Raw genomic sequence first — 17,254 nt, forward strand, 5'->3', positions numbered from 1 at the left:
TTTTGCTTGATTATTGTGCTTTCTTGTGCTTATTGTTTATTGTACTTTGTTGCTTTATTCTTGTTATTTATTGTTGCATGCATCGGCCTGTTCTGTTTTAAGCATCGGGACGATGCTTTTTCAGAGGGGGGCATTGCCACGTGCGTTCCTTTATTACTTTTGCTGTATTCGGTTTTCGGCCACAAAGACTGTCAGCAACGCTCAGCGCGAACCGCGCCTCATTGTTCCAGAGCCTTCGCGATCATTGTAGATCGTTTTGTTAAGATTGCGCGCAAGACGCGCACACTCGCGCTTATTCTAGAATTTGCACGACAGCCAGCGATAACGCTGGAATATTCGACGGCACATGCTTAAATGCCGACGCGCTTCAGCGCTGGTCACTTGATCGACGGACGACGCCCTGTTCGCCGCTATCATTGTACAGCGTGTATTGCTGTAGTTCTAGTTCTCAGTTTCTCGGCCACAAGTTCGGCCAAATAAACAGTTTCATCCTGCAAACGCCGGCTGCTGTCTTCGTCGACGTCACGACCACGTGACAATATCTTCGTTCATAGTATTTAACTTCGCTCTCTTCACATCACATCGTGCGTGTAAGCGTATTTGTGTTTGGTAGCTAAAGATATATGTGGGGGTATGTATACATGCATTTAGAAAAGCACCGTCACCATCAATAACCATCCAGGCGCGTCATGCCAAAGGCGTTGTGTCTGCTTTCATATATGAAACTTTAAGCCTCGAATAATTAGGCGCTCCGCGTTGCGGAACGCTGCGTCATGCGTAACGCCTCCAGCATGCAGAAGGCCCGTGTGATTATAAATATACTACACTGCTCACAGCGTGTCGCAGGGAGGAGTGTGTTTCCTGAAACACAGCATGGTACTAAACATGAACGCATACACGAAGCCTGCAGTGCTCACCCACTGTGCGAGATTTAAACTAATAAACGCGAAATGTGAGACTATGGCCAAAACGCTTCTCCATGATCAAATATTCGTGTTCTTGTTAGCAAATAAAAAGTCGTCAATATATCTCCTGGTGAGTACAAATTAAATTTAATGTAATAGGAGTTATTTTTTTAAATGTTGGTCGGCAAATGAAGTTATATGGTGTCCCATAAGCCCCACTATATGATTAACCCGGTTAACTCGAATTTGTGTACGTTATGAACAGTGCGTGACGTTTGGTCTGGTTTACACGGTTTCTATGGTTCCTATACGTATACCATAGGCTCAGTGAGACACCTTGATCGGCTCAGGCAGGGCCGTAACTAAGGGGGGGTTGAGGGGGTTCTGACACCCCCCGAAATTTGGCATGCTTTAACTTTTCGGGTGACACTCAAATACTTGCAAGCCCTCACATCGACCACCAGTTGCCAAAGTTAGCCGTTCTACACACAAACACCCCCCGAAAAAAAATTCCTGGTTACGGCCCTGGGCGCAGGCTCGGAGCAGGCGTACACAACAAACAAACGCTATTTTGTGAATGGGCACTCGACCAAGCACCAGAAAAGGTGCTGACAAATAGAACTGCGATCAGTTGTGCAGTGCTAAACCTGATGGATGGGCTATCCCTACTATCCCTACCACCTTTTTGTTTCAGAAATGCAAGTATACTGCATCAATTGAGGTGGAATATCATACACATTCAATGAACGTCACTTTTTACATATGCATTTATATGTTAATGCCAAAGCCCCGCCACGGTGGTCTAGTGGTTATGGCGCTCGACTGCTGACCCGTAGGTCGCGGGATCGAATCCCGGCCGCGGCGGCTGCATTTTCGGTGGAGGCGAAAATGTTTGAGGCCCGTGTACTTAGATTTAGGTGCACGTTAAAGAACCCCAGGTGGTCGAAATTTCCGGAGCCCTCCACTACGGCGTCTCTCATAATCATATCGTGGTTTTGGGACGTTAAACCCCAGATATTATTATTATTATTATTATGTTAATGCCAAAGTTCTTATTTGCATAATATTAATGAGAACTAACAGACAATATCGCCAAGGAAAGTATAGGGGGTGTTATTTGTAATAATTGGGATATAAATGTGAAGAAAGTAAAGTGGACGAAAAGATAACTTGCCGCCGGCAGGGACCGAACCTGCGACCTTCGAATAACGCGTCCGATGCTCTACCACTGAGCTACGGCGGCGGTCATCCCCCCCGTCCACTTTATAGGGTATATATGTGCATTTAAACCTAGAAGTGATCGGCGCTGACTAACACTCCTAGGTTTAAATGCACATATATACCCTATAAAGTGGACGGGGAAATGACCGCCGCCGTAGCTCAGTGGTAGAGCATCGGACGCGTTATTCGAAGGTCGCAGGTTCGGTCCCTGCCGGCGGCAAGTTATCTTTTCGTCCACTTTACTTTCTTCACATTTATATCCCAATTATTACAAATAACACCCCCTATACTTCCCTTGGCAATGTTGTCTGTTAGTTCTCATTAATATTGTGTCTAACAAAGAAAAACGAGCCCTTAAATGTAATCCTCTTTCGTTATTTGCATAATGTAACACGAGCTAGGGCGCCTTAGGTGACACCGACTAGTCCCCGTTGCTTAATTTTGACCAGCTCAGTGTACCACAACACATACCCAGACAACATATGCACTACACAATGTTCTGTACACAAGTATTCTAAGGTACTAAAGAGCTAGATCAACATTTGCATATGTCAATACCAGTACTTCGAATTGTCAAAAAACACACGGAACTGGCGTTCACAGTTTTACAGACTAGGGGAAGAAGATATAGCTTTTTATTAAAGTACAGAAAATTCTGCTGGCGCACACATGGGCGCCTACATACTGCGCTGGTTAGGGAAGCTAGGAGGTTGAGGACAGAAAGGCTCTAGGAGCAGGCCGGGAAAGGAAAAAAATATATATGGTCGTGGTATTTACAGAGAGATTATAAATGTAACGGTTGTTGTAGGCCCGTTCAGAGCTTATCGACGAGAGAAGGAAATGTATATGGTCACCCAACATTTACCCTTATATTTTTGTGCCGTTCACGTTAGACTGCGACAGGAAAACACATTACAAATTTATTTATTTATGCAGTTTTACATGACTTCTGATAAGAGGATCTTTAACTCTCAAAAGGTGAACAGCCAGGTTTTGTTTGTCGTTTCTTAACTGAGAGCACGCGCCATACGCGCCGGAATATTCTGGCGACACAGGGCTCAGAAAATGAGCTCCCACCGCGTCTTATCTCTTTGTTGTTACGCGATCACTGCATCGCCGCCGCATCGCCAAGCGCACAATGACGTGGCAGAACGCGACGCTCGATGATGACTAACGCCGGCTCTCGCTCATCGACCTTGTAGTGCCGCAGCGTTTAGTACGAGACACAACAAGCGTGCACCGATGAACAGAAAACAAAAGACAAATCGAGGGAGAGGCATAAAGTATATTCATAAACTCGCCGCCGGGACTGAAGGGCGAAACAGAAACCAAAACCAAACGGGGGCGTCGCGGCGAAGGTTTCCGCCCACCACGGCACGTGATCGAATGACGCCGTCTTGTTTTTCTTCGTGATGCTCGTTCTTGAATCGTCCAGTTTTGTCGGCGGGCGCCTGCGTCTGGAGTGAGTGCGTTGGAAACGGTTCCGAGCGGAGTAGAGACGAGCTGTGCGACGTGGAGAACGCAGTAGTGGTTGGTCATCGTTCTAGGAGTGCTCTCGCGTGCCCTTGCAAAGTGAGTGTGAGATCGCGTTGCTAATCCCCGAGTGACTCATCGGAATCTCTGTCGCCTGCACCGTACACAGCGGATTGTGCAGAATGGTGATCAAAATGTACGTCTCCGGCATCTCTGCCAGCAAGGAGGTAGGTCGTTTCGTTCGCCGGTTGCCGTTGCAGTGGTGGTGGTGGCTGTGAGGGAGGGAGTGGGACCGGCCCACTCCTTATTCAGCGGGTTTGCACCAACAATCTCGATCGAGTTCGAGTCGCGTAGCGAAAACGAGTGCGGCGCCGAAGTTGGAAGGCCGAACGACCGTACAAAGCAGAGACGTCGTTCGCGACCGCACATCCTGTTTACGCCGGGAGCGTTTCTTCCGGACCGTGTTCTCCGGTAGTGCCCTAGAGCATACCGAGCCCCGCTTGAAGGGTTGGGCCGCGAGGTCCCACCCATTGCGCATGGCTCGCACGCATGGGCTCCTGCCAGCAGCTCTCACGGCCCTCTTTCTTTCCGCTGTGCGACAAAACCGCTAAAATATAGCGCGGTGTTGAAACGCCGGGAGCTATGCACCTCTTCTTTTTCTTTCTATTGCTGGCGGAAAAAAGAAAAGCTCGTAGACGGCTTTGCAGACGTTGGCACCGAAGCATTCGCACTACGGTTATGTGCCCGGGGAACTACGTGTATATACTGGCGTGTGCTTCCCGATCTGTTTTGAGATGTGTTCGCACTGCTAATTACAACGGATAGCGAGGGAAAAACAAAACAAAACAAAACTACGTAAAGGTCAATCATGCACCGACGTAAGCTAAACAACCACGTGCAGTGTTTGTATATGTCACCACCAAAGTGGAAGTGCAACTTGCCAAGCTGCTTTTGTTTAAGATGGACGTACGGTACGCCTCTGTTTCTGACGCCGCGATGCCATATGGCAAAAACAACGTTGAGAGTCAAGGTTTGTAGGAGTGCAGAAAGCTTGGGCGCAGAGCAAAGCACAGAATGTGCACCAGGTAATGGCGCTATTATAAGAACTGATTCTTGGGAAAAGCCAAGACTGCATAAATGACAGATCATAAAGATTAAAACAACTAACCATTACCAATTAGTGGCGCTATATTAGTAATACCATAGCAGTATAAAAGTACAAACAACAGGTTCTAAGCATGTATAAGTATACTTCAGATCTAGTTACATTTGTTCTTATCATTCTTAAAAGCGCAGTTACCATGCCAGATATTGTGACTGCTTTATTCGCATCTATTCATCTGTTTGTGCAGATGTTATCGCTTATTGCAAATGGCCATTGCTGCAACCCTGTCCATGTTTTACTGTGCACACATGTTTAACTATTCGAACTGCTTTCCTTTCAGGTTAAAAAGAATCAGCAGAGAGCCTTAATGATCTTGGAGTCGATAAAGGTGCCATTTGAGAGTATCGATATCACTGAACCTGGCAAAGAAGAAGACAGGGACTTCATGAAGGAGCACTGTAAGAAGGTTGATGGTGTTTGCACACTCCCTCCACATTTCTTCAACGAAAAGGAATACTGTGGGGTAAGACAGTTGTTAGATGTACTATCTGAATAATAAAAAACATGTATCATTCTGAACATCTGCTTTTACAGTGTCTCAGACTGCTCTTGCCAGGCTATATTTGTGTGTTATCATGTTACCTGACCAGCTGAACTTTTGTCGAACTCCTGACTAAACTTCAACTTTGCTGCGCTGCTTTTGTGACTGTTTTTCAAAGGTGTGAGTCAGCGATGAGATCACTTTGTGCTTGGCTTGCTTCATATCGTCATCGTTTGAAATATTTTGTTTGGCTGAATCATACGACACAAAATGTGTAACGGTGCCCTTAGAAGAGAGGCACATGATTGTAATGATGCTTCTTTTTTATTTTGTAGGATTATGAAGACTTTGATCAGGCCACAGAAGAGGATAGGCTGATCCTTTTTCTGAAGCTTGACCCTTCAGAGTACAACCTGAATGGATCAGTAAGTTGATACTGTTGATACTGCTGCTATATGTAAATAAGAGTAATGTTGCGATAACAGGTGAATAACGGGTGATTCAGATAAATAACAGTGTAATAGATGTTATGGAACGTTGTCTTTCCAGGATCTGGAATAGACAAGAATTGTAGCTCTACAAAGAAAACTTAGTGAAGCATAGTACTAGAAAAGAAAGCAATGAGTGAACTCTCAAAGATTATCAAAGACAAGGATGTTAGCCTGAAAACTAAAATGTACCTTCACAACTCCCTTGTTCTTCCTGTGGTGCTATATATAGGTTTGAAATGTGGACCTTGAAGAAATATGGAAGGAAATAGCTGGATTCCTTTGAACTGTGCTGGTGGTGTAGGTTTTTGAAAATCCCATGGACTGCCAAACAAACCAGCCTCTCTGTCACAAGTAGCGCTTCTTGTTTTCAGAGTTTATCTTCCTTGAAGTTCGAAGGGTGTTTTTCGGAGTTTTTTTTTTTTTTTGTGGAAATTCGCTGTTTATTGGAGATTTTTTTTGTAAATCTCCAATCCTCCAAAAATCGGAGTTTAATTTTGCATTATTCTAAATACTCCAATATTTTAGATGAAATTTATCTGATCACCAAAACATCGCAAGACAAAAAGCATATTTCAGTTGTCTCGAAGGTTTGAATGCACAAAAACATATAAACAAAAGCACAAATACTTGAATACAAAACACCTATGTTGTGCATATTACAATCAAGCTTGTTTTAACAGATGCAAGCGTACTTTACGACGTCATATATTCGATGTCGTCTGGCACGCCCCATTGCTGCCTGGGGACCACATATCAAAATGTTGTTGTGCGCTCCCGGGGGCCCTACATACGTTGACGTCACTCGCTCCGTGCACGACAAACCATTTGTTAAATGCGCAATGGGTGCAGTCTACGAGATACTGTTGGCATGAGGTAAAGTTTATGTCGGCCAAACCGGCCGATGTATCAGTGACCCCTTAGAACATGCCCTTTTGATGAAGAACGGAAGAGGATAATACATATTGGCCGTTAAAATTAATCTAAAAAATTTAACCGGCGAGTGTTTATCGGATTTATCTGAAAACACTGAGCCCTAGCCATCATTAATCCCTTAATTTTGACCATGTAAGAACTTGTTTTTGGCCCAGCTATTTGTTCACTGGAATGAAATGTCACCCGTGCGAAGGTTTGTTACGGCTAGATGGCATTCTTCAGGTTGCAGGAAACGTTTTGGCGAGCTTGAAAAGCTTCTGTTAAATGGGCATCCATATACTCATAGTGTCAAGAGGAGTTGGTCAGTTCATGGTATTTAACAACTTATGTTCTGCTACCTTCAGAGTTAAAAATTTTAGGAAGCTGCTTCCCATTTTACATTCCCTTGCCTCTACACTTGCAAATCTACTTTCCTCCTTCGCGTTAATTCGTAAATCTAATGGAGAGATAAGTGCCTTGCGGTGGTGGACAACTATTTCTGCTCACTGGCATTAACGTAAACAAAAAAATCCTTATTCGTGAAATTGCTCTCTTGCGATAGCAAAAAAATCTTGGTTCTCTTCTTGGCATTCGAAATGAGAACTGCAAGGTGTTGTAAGTATTAATCTGTTTGATTCTGCAGGGCTTCCATGGTTCAGCTTTTTTTAATACCATATCCCTACCACTAATTTACACCAGTGCACACATGCGGTAAATAACAATAGGAAAGCTCTTGGCAGAATTGAAATAAGTGGCAGCTGCCACAATCTAAGCTAGCAGCTTGTGTGAGGTGGTACGTTTTTGAATTGGGTGTGCTACACCTCTCGGAGAAAAGCATGCCACCAAATATAGCATAGCATAGACCAAATATAGCATATCTTTCCTTTAGTGCTATCTGCATTTCCATTTATTTTATTTTCTGTCCCTTTTCTTTAGTGTGCACTGCATATATAATTATGCACGAAGAAAATGAACTGCACAGTGTGACAGAGGTACTAACTGCGTTTTGCAAAGGAGATTCGGGAGGCAGCAAAGCATCATATTTTTCGTAAATGGTCGCAGTTGGCAAGCTTGTTTTGTTCCTCTCTCCAGAGTATCGTTCCTGAAGGTGTGGAACCCATTGTCATGCCTGGTGACAAAGGTGAGGGAGAGACAGAGTCTGGTATGGTGAATGGTGCTCGTGAGGAAGGCGCACACGAAGGTGGTACTGGGGACCGCGATGAAAACATGGATGTCGGCGATGACAGCAAGGAACAGAAACCAGAAGGCGGAACAGAGGAAGGAGATGCCGAAGAAAAGGGCAAAGCTGATGAAGGTGCTGAAAATGTTGAAGAGGAGAAACAGGAAGATGTTGAGAAAGATGAGGGTGGTACTGGAGGTGACGAAGTTGAGGGCAAAGGTGACGAAGAAGAAGAGAACGAAGGTGCTCCGAATGATGAACGTGAGGAGAAGGCCGATGATGATGAAATGAAAGCAGATGATGAAGTAACAGAAGAGCAGAGTGGCGATAAAGAAGATATGGTGGATGTTGAAGAGGAGAAAGAAGAGTGATTCTATCATGCCGTTTAGGAAGATAAAGAATAATAGGAATGTGCTGGCCTTGTGTACATTTCAACACAATTTTCAATTGTGTTCAGTGTGGAGGAACGGCAGAGGTCGGATGTCTGTTTTGTTTGAGTGTGTATACGATGGTAATGTGTGCCCTGGCAAGAACACTGCCATCAGCAGTTAGGAATCAATTTTGTATTGGACAGGCTGTCATTGATGCACAATGCATTACATAAAGCTGTTGCCCTGGCCATTACATGCTGTTTAATTTCACTTAACTTTTATAGTGTGATAAATTGCTGGAGAGTCTATATTAGGTTTACAATGCATTTATAAATTTGACATTCATTTTTGTTTGCGCTTTTTCTTTGCTGCTGTATAGGACAAAAAAGCTGCATTTTGGCAAAGTATGAAAGCTTTTAACTACTTTGTCGTGCATGTCCTGTGGCTGTGCACTTCAAATGATGATACTCTTAGGGGTTGAGCGCAAAGGACTGAGACACATGAAAGAAGCACTCTTTAGGGCTCAACCCTTACCAGTATGACAAACCAAGCCCGCCTTGCTGCCCTAATAGAGTTAAGATGGTAAACTTTGCAATATGGCCAGAAGCAGCAAATAAGGATACTTGATCAAACACTTGCCTTACTATATAAGATGTAACTGATTATGTGCTCAATTTTTTTTATGCTTGCGTATTTGTATATACCATTTCAGGTACAAGCTGTGCCGCAATTGCTGTAAAAAAAGCCTTTTTCTAGGATTGAATTAATTACAACTTAATAAAGTGGTTTGCTGTAGAGATGACATTCTAACAATGTTTCTTTTTTCTTACAGCATGACCGTTCGTGTGCACCCAAAGCCTGCACAACTACCACTGCCTGAACAAATGTTTTGCCATCGTGTCTACTACGCATTGTGGTTTGTCAGCATTCACTGCAAAAAGCAACCATTTTCTTTAAAAAGTGCTTAGATTGCAGGATTGCTTGCATAGGTTGTGTTGCCTGTCCACTAACCCAAGGCTGAGTGTTCTTTGTTCTAACTTGCACTGAGTGATCAGAAGAGACCGGTGAACTTTGTGCATGTAAGCATGATTAAGAATTTTCCGGTGTGTATTGTTGAATTTAAAATCGAAAAAAGAAAATTAGTGCACTGAAATGAAATGATTTCTGTTTACTATTGATTATTACAGACTGTGTTCAATTATTCTTTTAATGCTACCACTGCATGATAGCATGGTTGAACAAAGTTGACGACAACTGAACAAATTTTATTGCTCAGGCAGTGAGAATTAAGACCAGCGGCAGATGCCAGGTACTGTTTAAGAGAATGTTATAAACATGGTACAACTGTCGATATGCTGCAGTCTACTGTACTAGTGAAAGCACACTTCTATGATGCCAGCTTGTCACACGGTATGCATTTTTGGTCGATGAGAAGTGACAGTGTTTTGCTCAAGACTGAAGCGTCAGTTCAGAAAAGCGAAAGAACAAGCAAAGGCATTTATTTTACCTGCATTGTGAAAGCCTGTAGACTAACCACATTTCAGTGACTGCGCATGTTCTGGTGTATCATATGCAGTTAATTGTACAGCTCATGAGCCCCCCCCCCCTTTCAGTGACCATAAAATGCAAGCATAGCTGCGAGTGTCGGTGTTTTGTTTTTGGTGATGAGTGTGACTATTTATTGTTTTTGTTTCCTGACATCCCGGCTTTCTTCTCATTCGCATCTGAACTACCACGAGGTACCTAGTTGAAGAATGTACTCTTGAAAAATTTTATTTACTATCTCGTTTCATAGTTGCATACTGGCGCAAATCAAAATGAACTGTTTGTATGCCTTTTACTGGTAGTGAAGTGGGTTCTCGTATAACCTTTTTGTGTTGGGCCAAGTTAGTGGTTTCCTGATGTTAGTTTTACGTGAATGTACTTTCACAGGCTCACAGGCTCTCGTGACGTGCCCACGGCTAAGACATCGCCATATTTACGTCTTGCAATGCGTACATTATGTGTATTGACCAGGTGCCTCGATATCTATATGTTGTGCTTTACAAAGGTTGTGTTGCCCAAAATAAGGTGATCACGTTGCATTGCATCGATAGGGATTGTTGATCAGCAAAATGCACAATTGTATGCCGCAGTTGAGCTGCTTGCCCAGAGATTTTTACGACGTGTTATGTGCACATGCGCGCACAGCTTGAATTTGAAGCTACCGCTTGTTTTCTTTTCTTTTTTCACGGTGGTGGTGAAAGTATGTAAGTTGTCTTGTACAATTAAAACAATTTCTTCACTTTTGAGAACCTCTGTTCAGATATATCTAAGAGTAAAAAGCTGCTGCCAAACAGAAACAGTTGTTCACTGCTTCTGGCAGCACTCACAAAAACCACTGCTCTTTATTGTATCTATACCAGCTCAATTAGAGACCTTTATACAACTTAAGACTTGTCATATTGCATTCTTGTACCTTAGCATAAGCAACCATTTCATTCACTATACCTTTACACAAAGAACTTGGATGCTGTGCACGTTTTTCGACAGCATTGGACATAGCCAGGAGATAAAATGTGCTGCTGCCGCTGCCATAAATTGATATTTTTTTTTTCTGCTAGTACTTAGCTAGAGTTGGCTACAAGCCAATAAATATAACTCCACCCGCTAAATCGTGGTGCGCCCGACCTTCGCCTCTGTAAGTGTCGTACCAGCTGGTTTTAGTTTGAAGTGCAAGTACTTTATGTCCATCAATGTAAATACTAGGCTTGATGTAAAATAAAGGCTTCTTGTTTACAGCTGAAATATTTTAGGCTGAGATCACAGATTCAAAATCTGACAGAACATTCTAGTTTTCTCTCTAAAACCAGCACGAACATGTATCCATATTCGACTCTCTTAAACATGCAGAAGCGCTTGACGTCACGAAAATGGGCGAACCTTAATGGATGGAGCATCTACGCAAATTCCTTTTGTGTGGTACGGCAATGGCTGTGGGCACAGTTTATATCTTTTTTTCTTTGGCTGCAACAGAGCATAAGCATCTCTTTGATATGCAAGGCTTCTACAAGAGCACTGCTTAGGTAAGAGTTAAAGATCAGGTTTTTCGTTCAGCAAGTTTCCAAATTGCTCGGTGCAAACGTATTCAAGGCCTTCCAAATGTCGCGGCATTAACAAGTTTGCACTGTTACTAAATGCAAGTCAACACAGGTTACGATGCCTTTTATTTCCATATCAAGTACTGCATTTCACACACAATGAGAATTCCACATTGCATGCAGAAATTCAAACAAAGAATGCTGGTAACAACTGCCATGTTAAAATGTGCAGCTTGAGACTAGACATACACATCAGATATCAGAGCTCTTTCTGTGCCAAAGATGTTTTGGCAGTGGTTAACATAATAGCATAGTATGGTCCAATATGAGAACATACAAACATGTGAGCAGTGAGTGCTTTATACAAGTAGATGATTGACAGGGTTGCCCCATCTGTACATCTGTAAAAGCTAAACTTCTAACAGTAGTAGCATCTACAGACAGGTGACTGCACATATTCATATGCTTAAATTGTCTGCAGTATAGGCTTGCATGCGTTCTCATACTGGACTATACGGCATATTCCAAACAAAGGTTGCACAGTGAACTTAAGTACATGCATGGTGTATAAAATATGAACATGCCCTGTTCAAATAAGGGTGACATTTCATGCTTTTGTAATATTACGGGAACATCAGGACTTGTATTTTATGCCGTTTCTTATGCTTATGCTGGCAAATGGCCACACAGTTACTCAAGTATTTTCATGCTTTCGTAATATTACGCTGACATCGGGACTGGCATTTCCTTATGCCGCACAGCTTGGAACAGTTCGAAGGCAAACAGCCACGCAGTTACTACACCCCAACTCAACATTTTGGAGAATGTTCTCGCGGAAAAGCAACAGTATTCTGCAGGAAACTGATTGCTAAGGGCTCATTACATGGTTCTTGGGTTCACGGTGCATTGGTATGCAACAATTATATTTTCGCAAAGGCACAAAGGAAGGCAAAGCATCAAGTACTTTAATGTTATACCCATTAGCTCCTAACACATGATTTCATCTAAATCTGACTCCCATTCTTGTGCACTTTGAAGGAACCAAACAAAGAGCCAAGTCTGGAACAGTTTCTAAATATTGGCTGCACCACTGTGCTTTATGTAATACTTTCATCCGTGCTGGCGGTGGTGGTGGGGATGCCTTCAAATTGTTTCTCACTGTACACTAAAATGACATGCTTGTCTCCAGGGTCGCCTTGTTAGAAAAGTCTTAACAGTGAGCTGGCTTTTGAACCTCATACAAAAGCAGTTTGAATGAAGGCAAATGTTCAATAAGCCTATCCCAACACACTTGGTGCTTTTTTTATTTACACTGCTTCTTTATTTACACTGCTGAGATTATTTTTATTTACACTGCTTGAGCTTGCAAGGTTCAAGCTGGTTCTTTTGATCCATTGCCATTCTCACATATGCCAGAGTTGTACTAGCTGAAATACGTTACTGCGACTGCACCAATAAGCATATGGAAATTTCATGCACCCCATCTAAGAACAGCAGTACCCAATTAAAAACAGTGAACTCTGAACTTGTTCGCAAACCGTATAGCTACCAGAATACTTCCGAGCAATTCTGCACTGTTATTTGGCCGCCATGGTAGTCTAGTGGTTATGGCGCTCGACTGCTGACCCGAAGGTCTTGGGATCGAATCCCGGCCGCGGCGGCTGCCTTTTCGATGGAGGCGAAAATGTTTGAGGCCCGTGTACTTAGATTTAGGTGCATGTTCAAGAACCCCAGGTGGTCGAAATTTCTGAAGCCCTCCACTACGGCGTCCCTCATAATTATATCGTGGTTTTGGGAGGTTGAACCCCAGATATATTGCACTGTCATTTCAATCATGAAATATTAAGTGCATTATAATTGCCTAGGATGACCTACAAGCTCTCCGCAGTGAAATACCTTGTTACTAACCGCTCCAGTGCCATTGTAAGCTTGCTTACTAAATACTGTTTTGCCCACTACAGCAAGTAATGTGAAAGATGAGTGCTTTAGATAACTGATGTTGGCATAGCAGAATATGATTCTTTCGGAATTATAAAAAGCAGAAATACTGGCTTCAGCACTATTTATGGTATGTGGTAAGAATTAAGCAATAAGACGGATGTGATTGTTCGCTTCAGAAATCCTGCAGAGGCCTAGTAACCTGTACACAAATCAGTTCTGAAGTTATTTTTCATGTCAGAAGCAACGACTAACAGGTATGGGAGGCTAGTAAAAATAAATAAATTAGAAGTCAAATGAAGAAACACCACTTGCACAATGATATGCAACTACTGAATGGCTGCAAAAGCAAGAATCGCACAGCTGCATACAGTACGATATCACAAACTTATAGAGCTGTGCGAATAGCAAAATTTTGGGTGCGAAGCGAATTCGAATATTGAAGTGTGAGTGCGAATCGAATCTAATATTTTTAGAATATTTCTCGCATATTTCTCGAATATTTCTCGAATATTTTTTGAATACGTCGAAGCGAAGTTGTAGAAAAGTAAGTTAGAGAGGATTCCTAAGCATATTCTTATGAGATAGCAACACGAAAGTTTCTTTTCGCTAGGTTGATGAAGCGTTGGCAGGGTAGTGTTTCATAGTTGTCCTATCAAGAATGAGGCAATGTAGAGGCCGAATTGTATTTATGTACATGATTTGGTGCAACCAAAGTGCTGCTGACAACACTTTACACATGATAGGCAAAGATGCCATTTCCTTAGCCTCTCCTCCTCTTTCAACTTCTGTGGAAGTCCAACTGATGTGGTGGACAAGGGTGTGCTCCCTTCAAGTCCGGAGTTCCAAATCTGCCTCGTAGACGTCGATATATAAGAACATCTGGAATTTTGGATGCTAAAAAGCTTCGGCTTCCGGTTTTTCGGACTTCCTGCCCAAATCAGCATTAATTGAGCCCCCAGTTCTGCCACATCTTTCATCTCCATGTTGGAACCAGCGTTTTCTAGAGTTAATACATTTGCGACCGTAGCAGAGCTTGAAAGGCAGCTTTGCCGCAATATCGGGGTGTGATGAGGTGAAGCATATTGAAAATCTAGGGACCACTTCCAATCGGACGTTGACTGTCGCTTGGCAAAATTAGACCGTAACGGAGCTTGAAAGGCAGCTTTGCCACAATACCGGGGCGTGATGAGGTGAAGCATACTGAAAATCTACGGACCACTTTCAATCGGACGTTGACTGTCTCTTGGCAATGTTCAACCGTAACGGAGCTTGAAAGACAGCTTTGCCGCAATACCGGGGTGTGATGAGGCGGAGCCTATTGAAACTCTAGGGACCACTTATAATCGGACGTTGACTGTTCTTGGCAAAGTTCGACCGTAACGGAGCTTGAAAGGCAGCTTTGCCGCAGTACGACAGTGTAATGAGGTGAAGCATATTGAAAATCTGAAGGGGTCACTTTCAATCGGACGTTGACTGTATTTGTTTTTGGGAAGTTCGAATAGTAAAATTCCAGTGCGAATCGAATCGAATAGCAAACACTATTCGAAAAATATTCGAAATTTCGAATATTAGCACACCCCTACTTATAAAGCATCGCACAGCTGCATACAGTACGATACCACAAACTTATACTTCATGAAATGCTATCGAACAAGCAAAGTGACTTTTCTTTCTTATTTCACAGTATATTGATGCTAAAAGAACCGGGATTATCATACATAAGATGTTCTACATCCTAGTATAACTTCTCACTAATTACAAAAACCTTCTTCCTTCCTAACCATGTCTGTTAAATGCCTTTCACAATTTTTAAAAATAAATATAAGGACAAAGAAAATGATTTGTGGTCAGTAAGGCAGTACTAAAAACTGGTTTTAACACTCTAACAAGCTAAAGCTTCGGTTCTGTCAAACTTTAATGACTGGGCTTTACACTCCAAAGTGACACCTCTGTTGGCTTCACTATTTCAAGTGCAAAAAATTAGTTTTCAGCACTTGAACATTCATAGACTCAACATCCACAACACACAGCTAAAGAAATGCGCAGATCTATATACTTTCCTAGAGCAAGATGTTTTGTCCTCAAGCACAGGCAATGACATAAACAGAATTTAAGGCAATGAAAAAGTCCGACAGTAAAAAAAGAAAACTGTCTCAAGGTGGTTGCACCAGTGCTTTAGGTACCTCATGGAAGCTTCAATAATGATCTGCATATATGAACACACCACGTGCCATACTGGATTTATGCAATCATCCCAACTTTGTAATAATGTATGCAACCGCACTCTTAAGCATAGCTAGCACAATGTCGTCAAAACTGGAAAGCCAGCCATCAGCAGTTCCATCAAAAGCCACACATGGACAACATTATTCTCGTACAATCACTGTACACTCCTTATCAAAAATACACAAGGCACACTGCATACAACTAGAGCCAAGACCAATTTGTGTGCAGGGCCTCAATAGCACTTTATGGTTCTGGAAAATAAGAAATGACTTCTTTTTCTCTGTCTAGAACATCAATAGAACATCAAAGTGCTGCGAATCTCACAGGAGCCCCACAGCATCACATAAAAACAGCCCTGGTCAGTTATAAGTCAGAGGCCCATACGTACTTCCAAAAGTGCAGATATAGATTTAACAAGTACGTACTACCACATATACTTATGCAGAGTAGGACGTGAAAAGCTTGCAGAAACCTCCCTACTAAATGCCACAGAGCCACAGCATAGCACAATGCAAAAAATTAGTTTGCATCCACAACTCAGGCCAACAATGTATTGGGACTTAGAATTCAATTTAAGCTTAGTCACTGGATTCCTTGCCAAAACTGGCCTGCTTTTGAGAGTGCTGGATTACAAGCATGAAATAAGGTGACCAAAAAAGACCTCAAGCACTACGACTGGAAGCCAACAGCACTTTTTTTGCAAGCCAGCCTTCACAATTGCACAATATTACACCCAAACCTTGTTATAACGAACATGGATATAACGAATTATCGGTTATAACGAAGTAATTGAAGAATAGTCTTGTAATAGCTACAGTGTTACAAATAAACGTTTATAACGAATTTTCGGATATAACGAAGTTATTTTTGTGGCAGATGCGACTTTGTTATGAGATTTGAGTGTATTCTGCCAGATCTGCCTGCATAACAAGTATGCACCCCAAGAACGCGCCTCAAATTCTTGTTACACAGTGCAAGCGACACAGTGTATTCAACTGCACAGAGGGCTACAAGGGACGCTGTAGTAGGGCGCTCCAGGCCAATTCTTACTACCCGAGGTCCATTAATGTGTATCCAAAGCACGGATTGAAGCGTGCTTGCATTGTGCTGCCATTGTTATGCAGCATGGAATTGTAGCTGCTCCTCTCGTGCTCAGCAGTGCTATGCAGTATCCACTGTCGGTATCCCTTACATCATGGAACACATCTTATGGGAAGGCTTCATCACTGACAAGAAAAAAATGTTAGCCACCTATCATTCCCTATTTGTCTATGAACACTTCAGGTACCCTGACACATGACACTGCCTTCCTGACAAGTGCTTTCTTACTACTCTCACCTGCCATAGAAGAAACTGTTCCCAGCTGCCTTGCTTGTTTTGGCACTAGCAACATGGTGCATTGCCCAGAGGCAAATCAGTGCAGTAGTCTAACATGCATTGTGCTATGTTGCAGTTCTGCACCGGTACAGTTCATAGTGACACAGGCCAATTAAGCAATTACGTCTTCCCGACAACTGTTTCAAAACACTTTCTAGCTCCGGCCATTGTCTCTCCCCACTGAGCTAAGTATAAAAACAAACACGCACATATGCCATTGTCTGTAAAAATGCGAGATTCCATGCCACGCCCTGCAAATATTCAATGACAGTTGAGACAACTGCGTAAGCACATTTTGTAAATGCAAGCACAGTACATTACAAGGAAACAGTATTAATGAAACTGACTCTTTAAAAAAAATACATAAATGTGTATAAACGCACAGATATTCAGAACTGCTTGGAATGATGAAATCACGTTGTACTCAAACA

The 17,254-nt window shown here is 42.6% G+C and overlaps 1 protein-coding gene across 1 annotated transcript; it reads left to right on the forward strand.

The window, feature by feature from the left end:
* The first annotated feature begins 3,521 nt into the window (after positions 1-3,521).
* Positions 3,522-9,107, forward strand: LOC119396719 (SH3 domain-binding glutamic acid-rich protein homolog). The gene is made up of 4 exons (XM_037664024.2): positions 3,522-3,826; positions 5,045-5,227; positions 5,581-5,670; positions 7,741-9,107. Exons 1-4 carry the CDS (start codon positions 3,782-3,784, stop codon positions 8,197-8,199), a joined length of 777 nt encoding a protein of 258 aa, XP_037519952.1. The 5' UTR covers positions 3,522-3,781; the 3' UTR covers positions 8,200-9,107.
* The last annotated feature ends 8,147 nt before the right edge of the window (positions 9,108-17,254 follow it).

Source organism: Rhipicephalus sanguineus, chromosome 6, assembly GCF_013339695.2.
Source record: "Rhipicephalus sanguineus isolate Rsan-2018 chromosome 6, BIME_Rsan_1.4, whole genome shotgun sequence".
Lineage (NCBI taxonomy): Eukaryota > Metazoa > Arthropoda > Arachnida > Ixodida > Ixodidae > Rhipicephalus > Rhipicephalus sanguineus.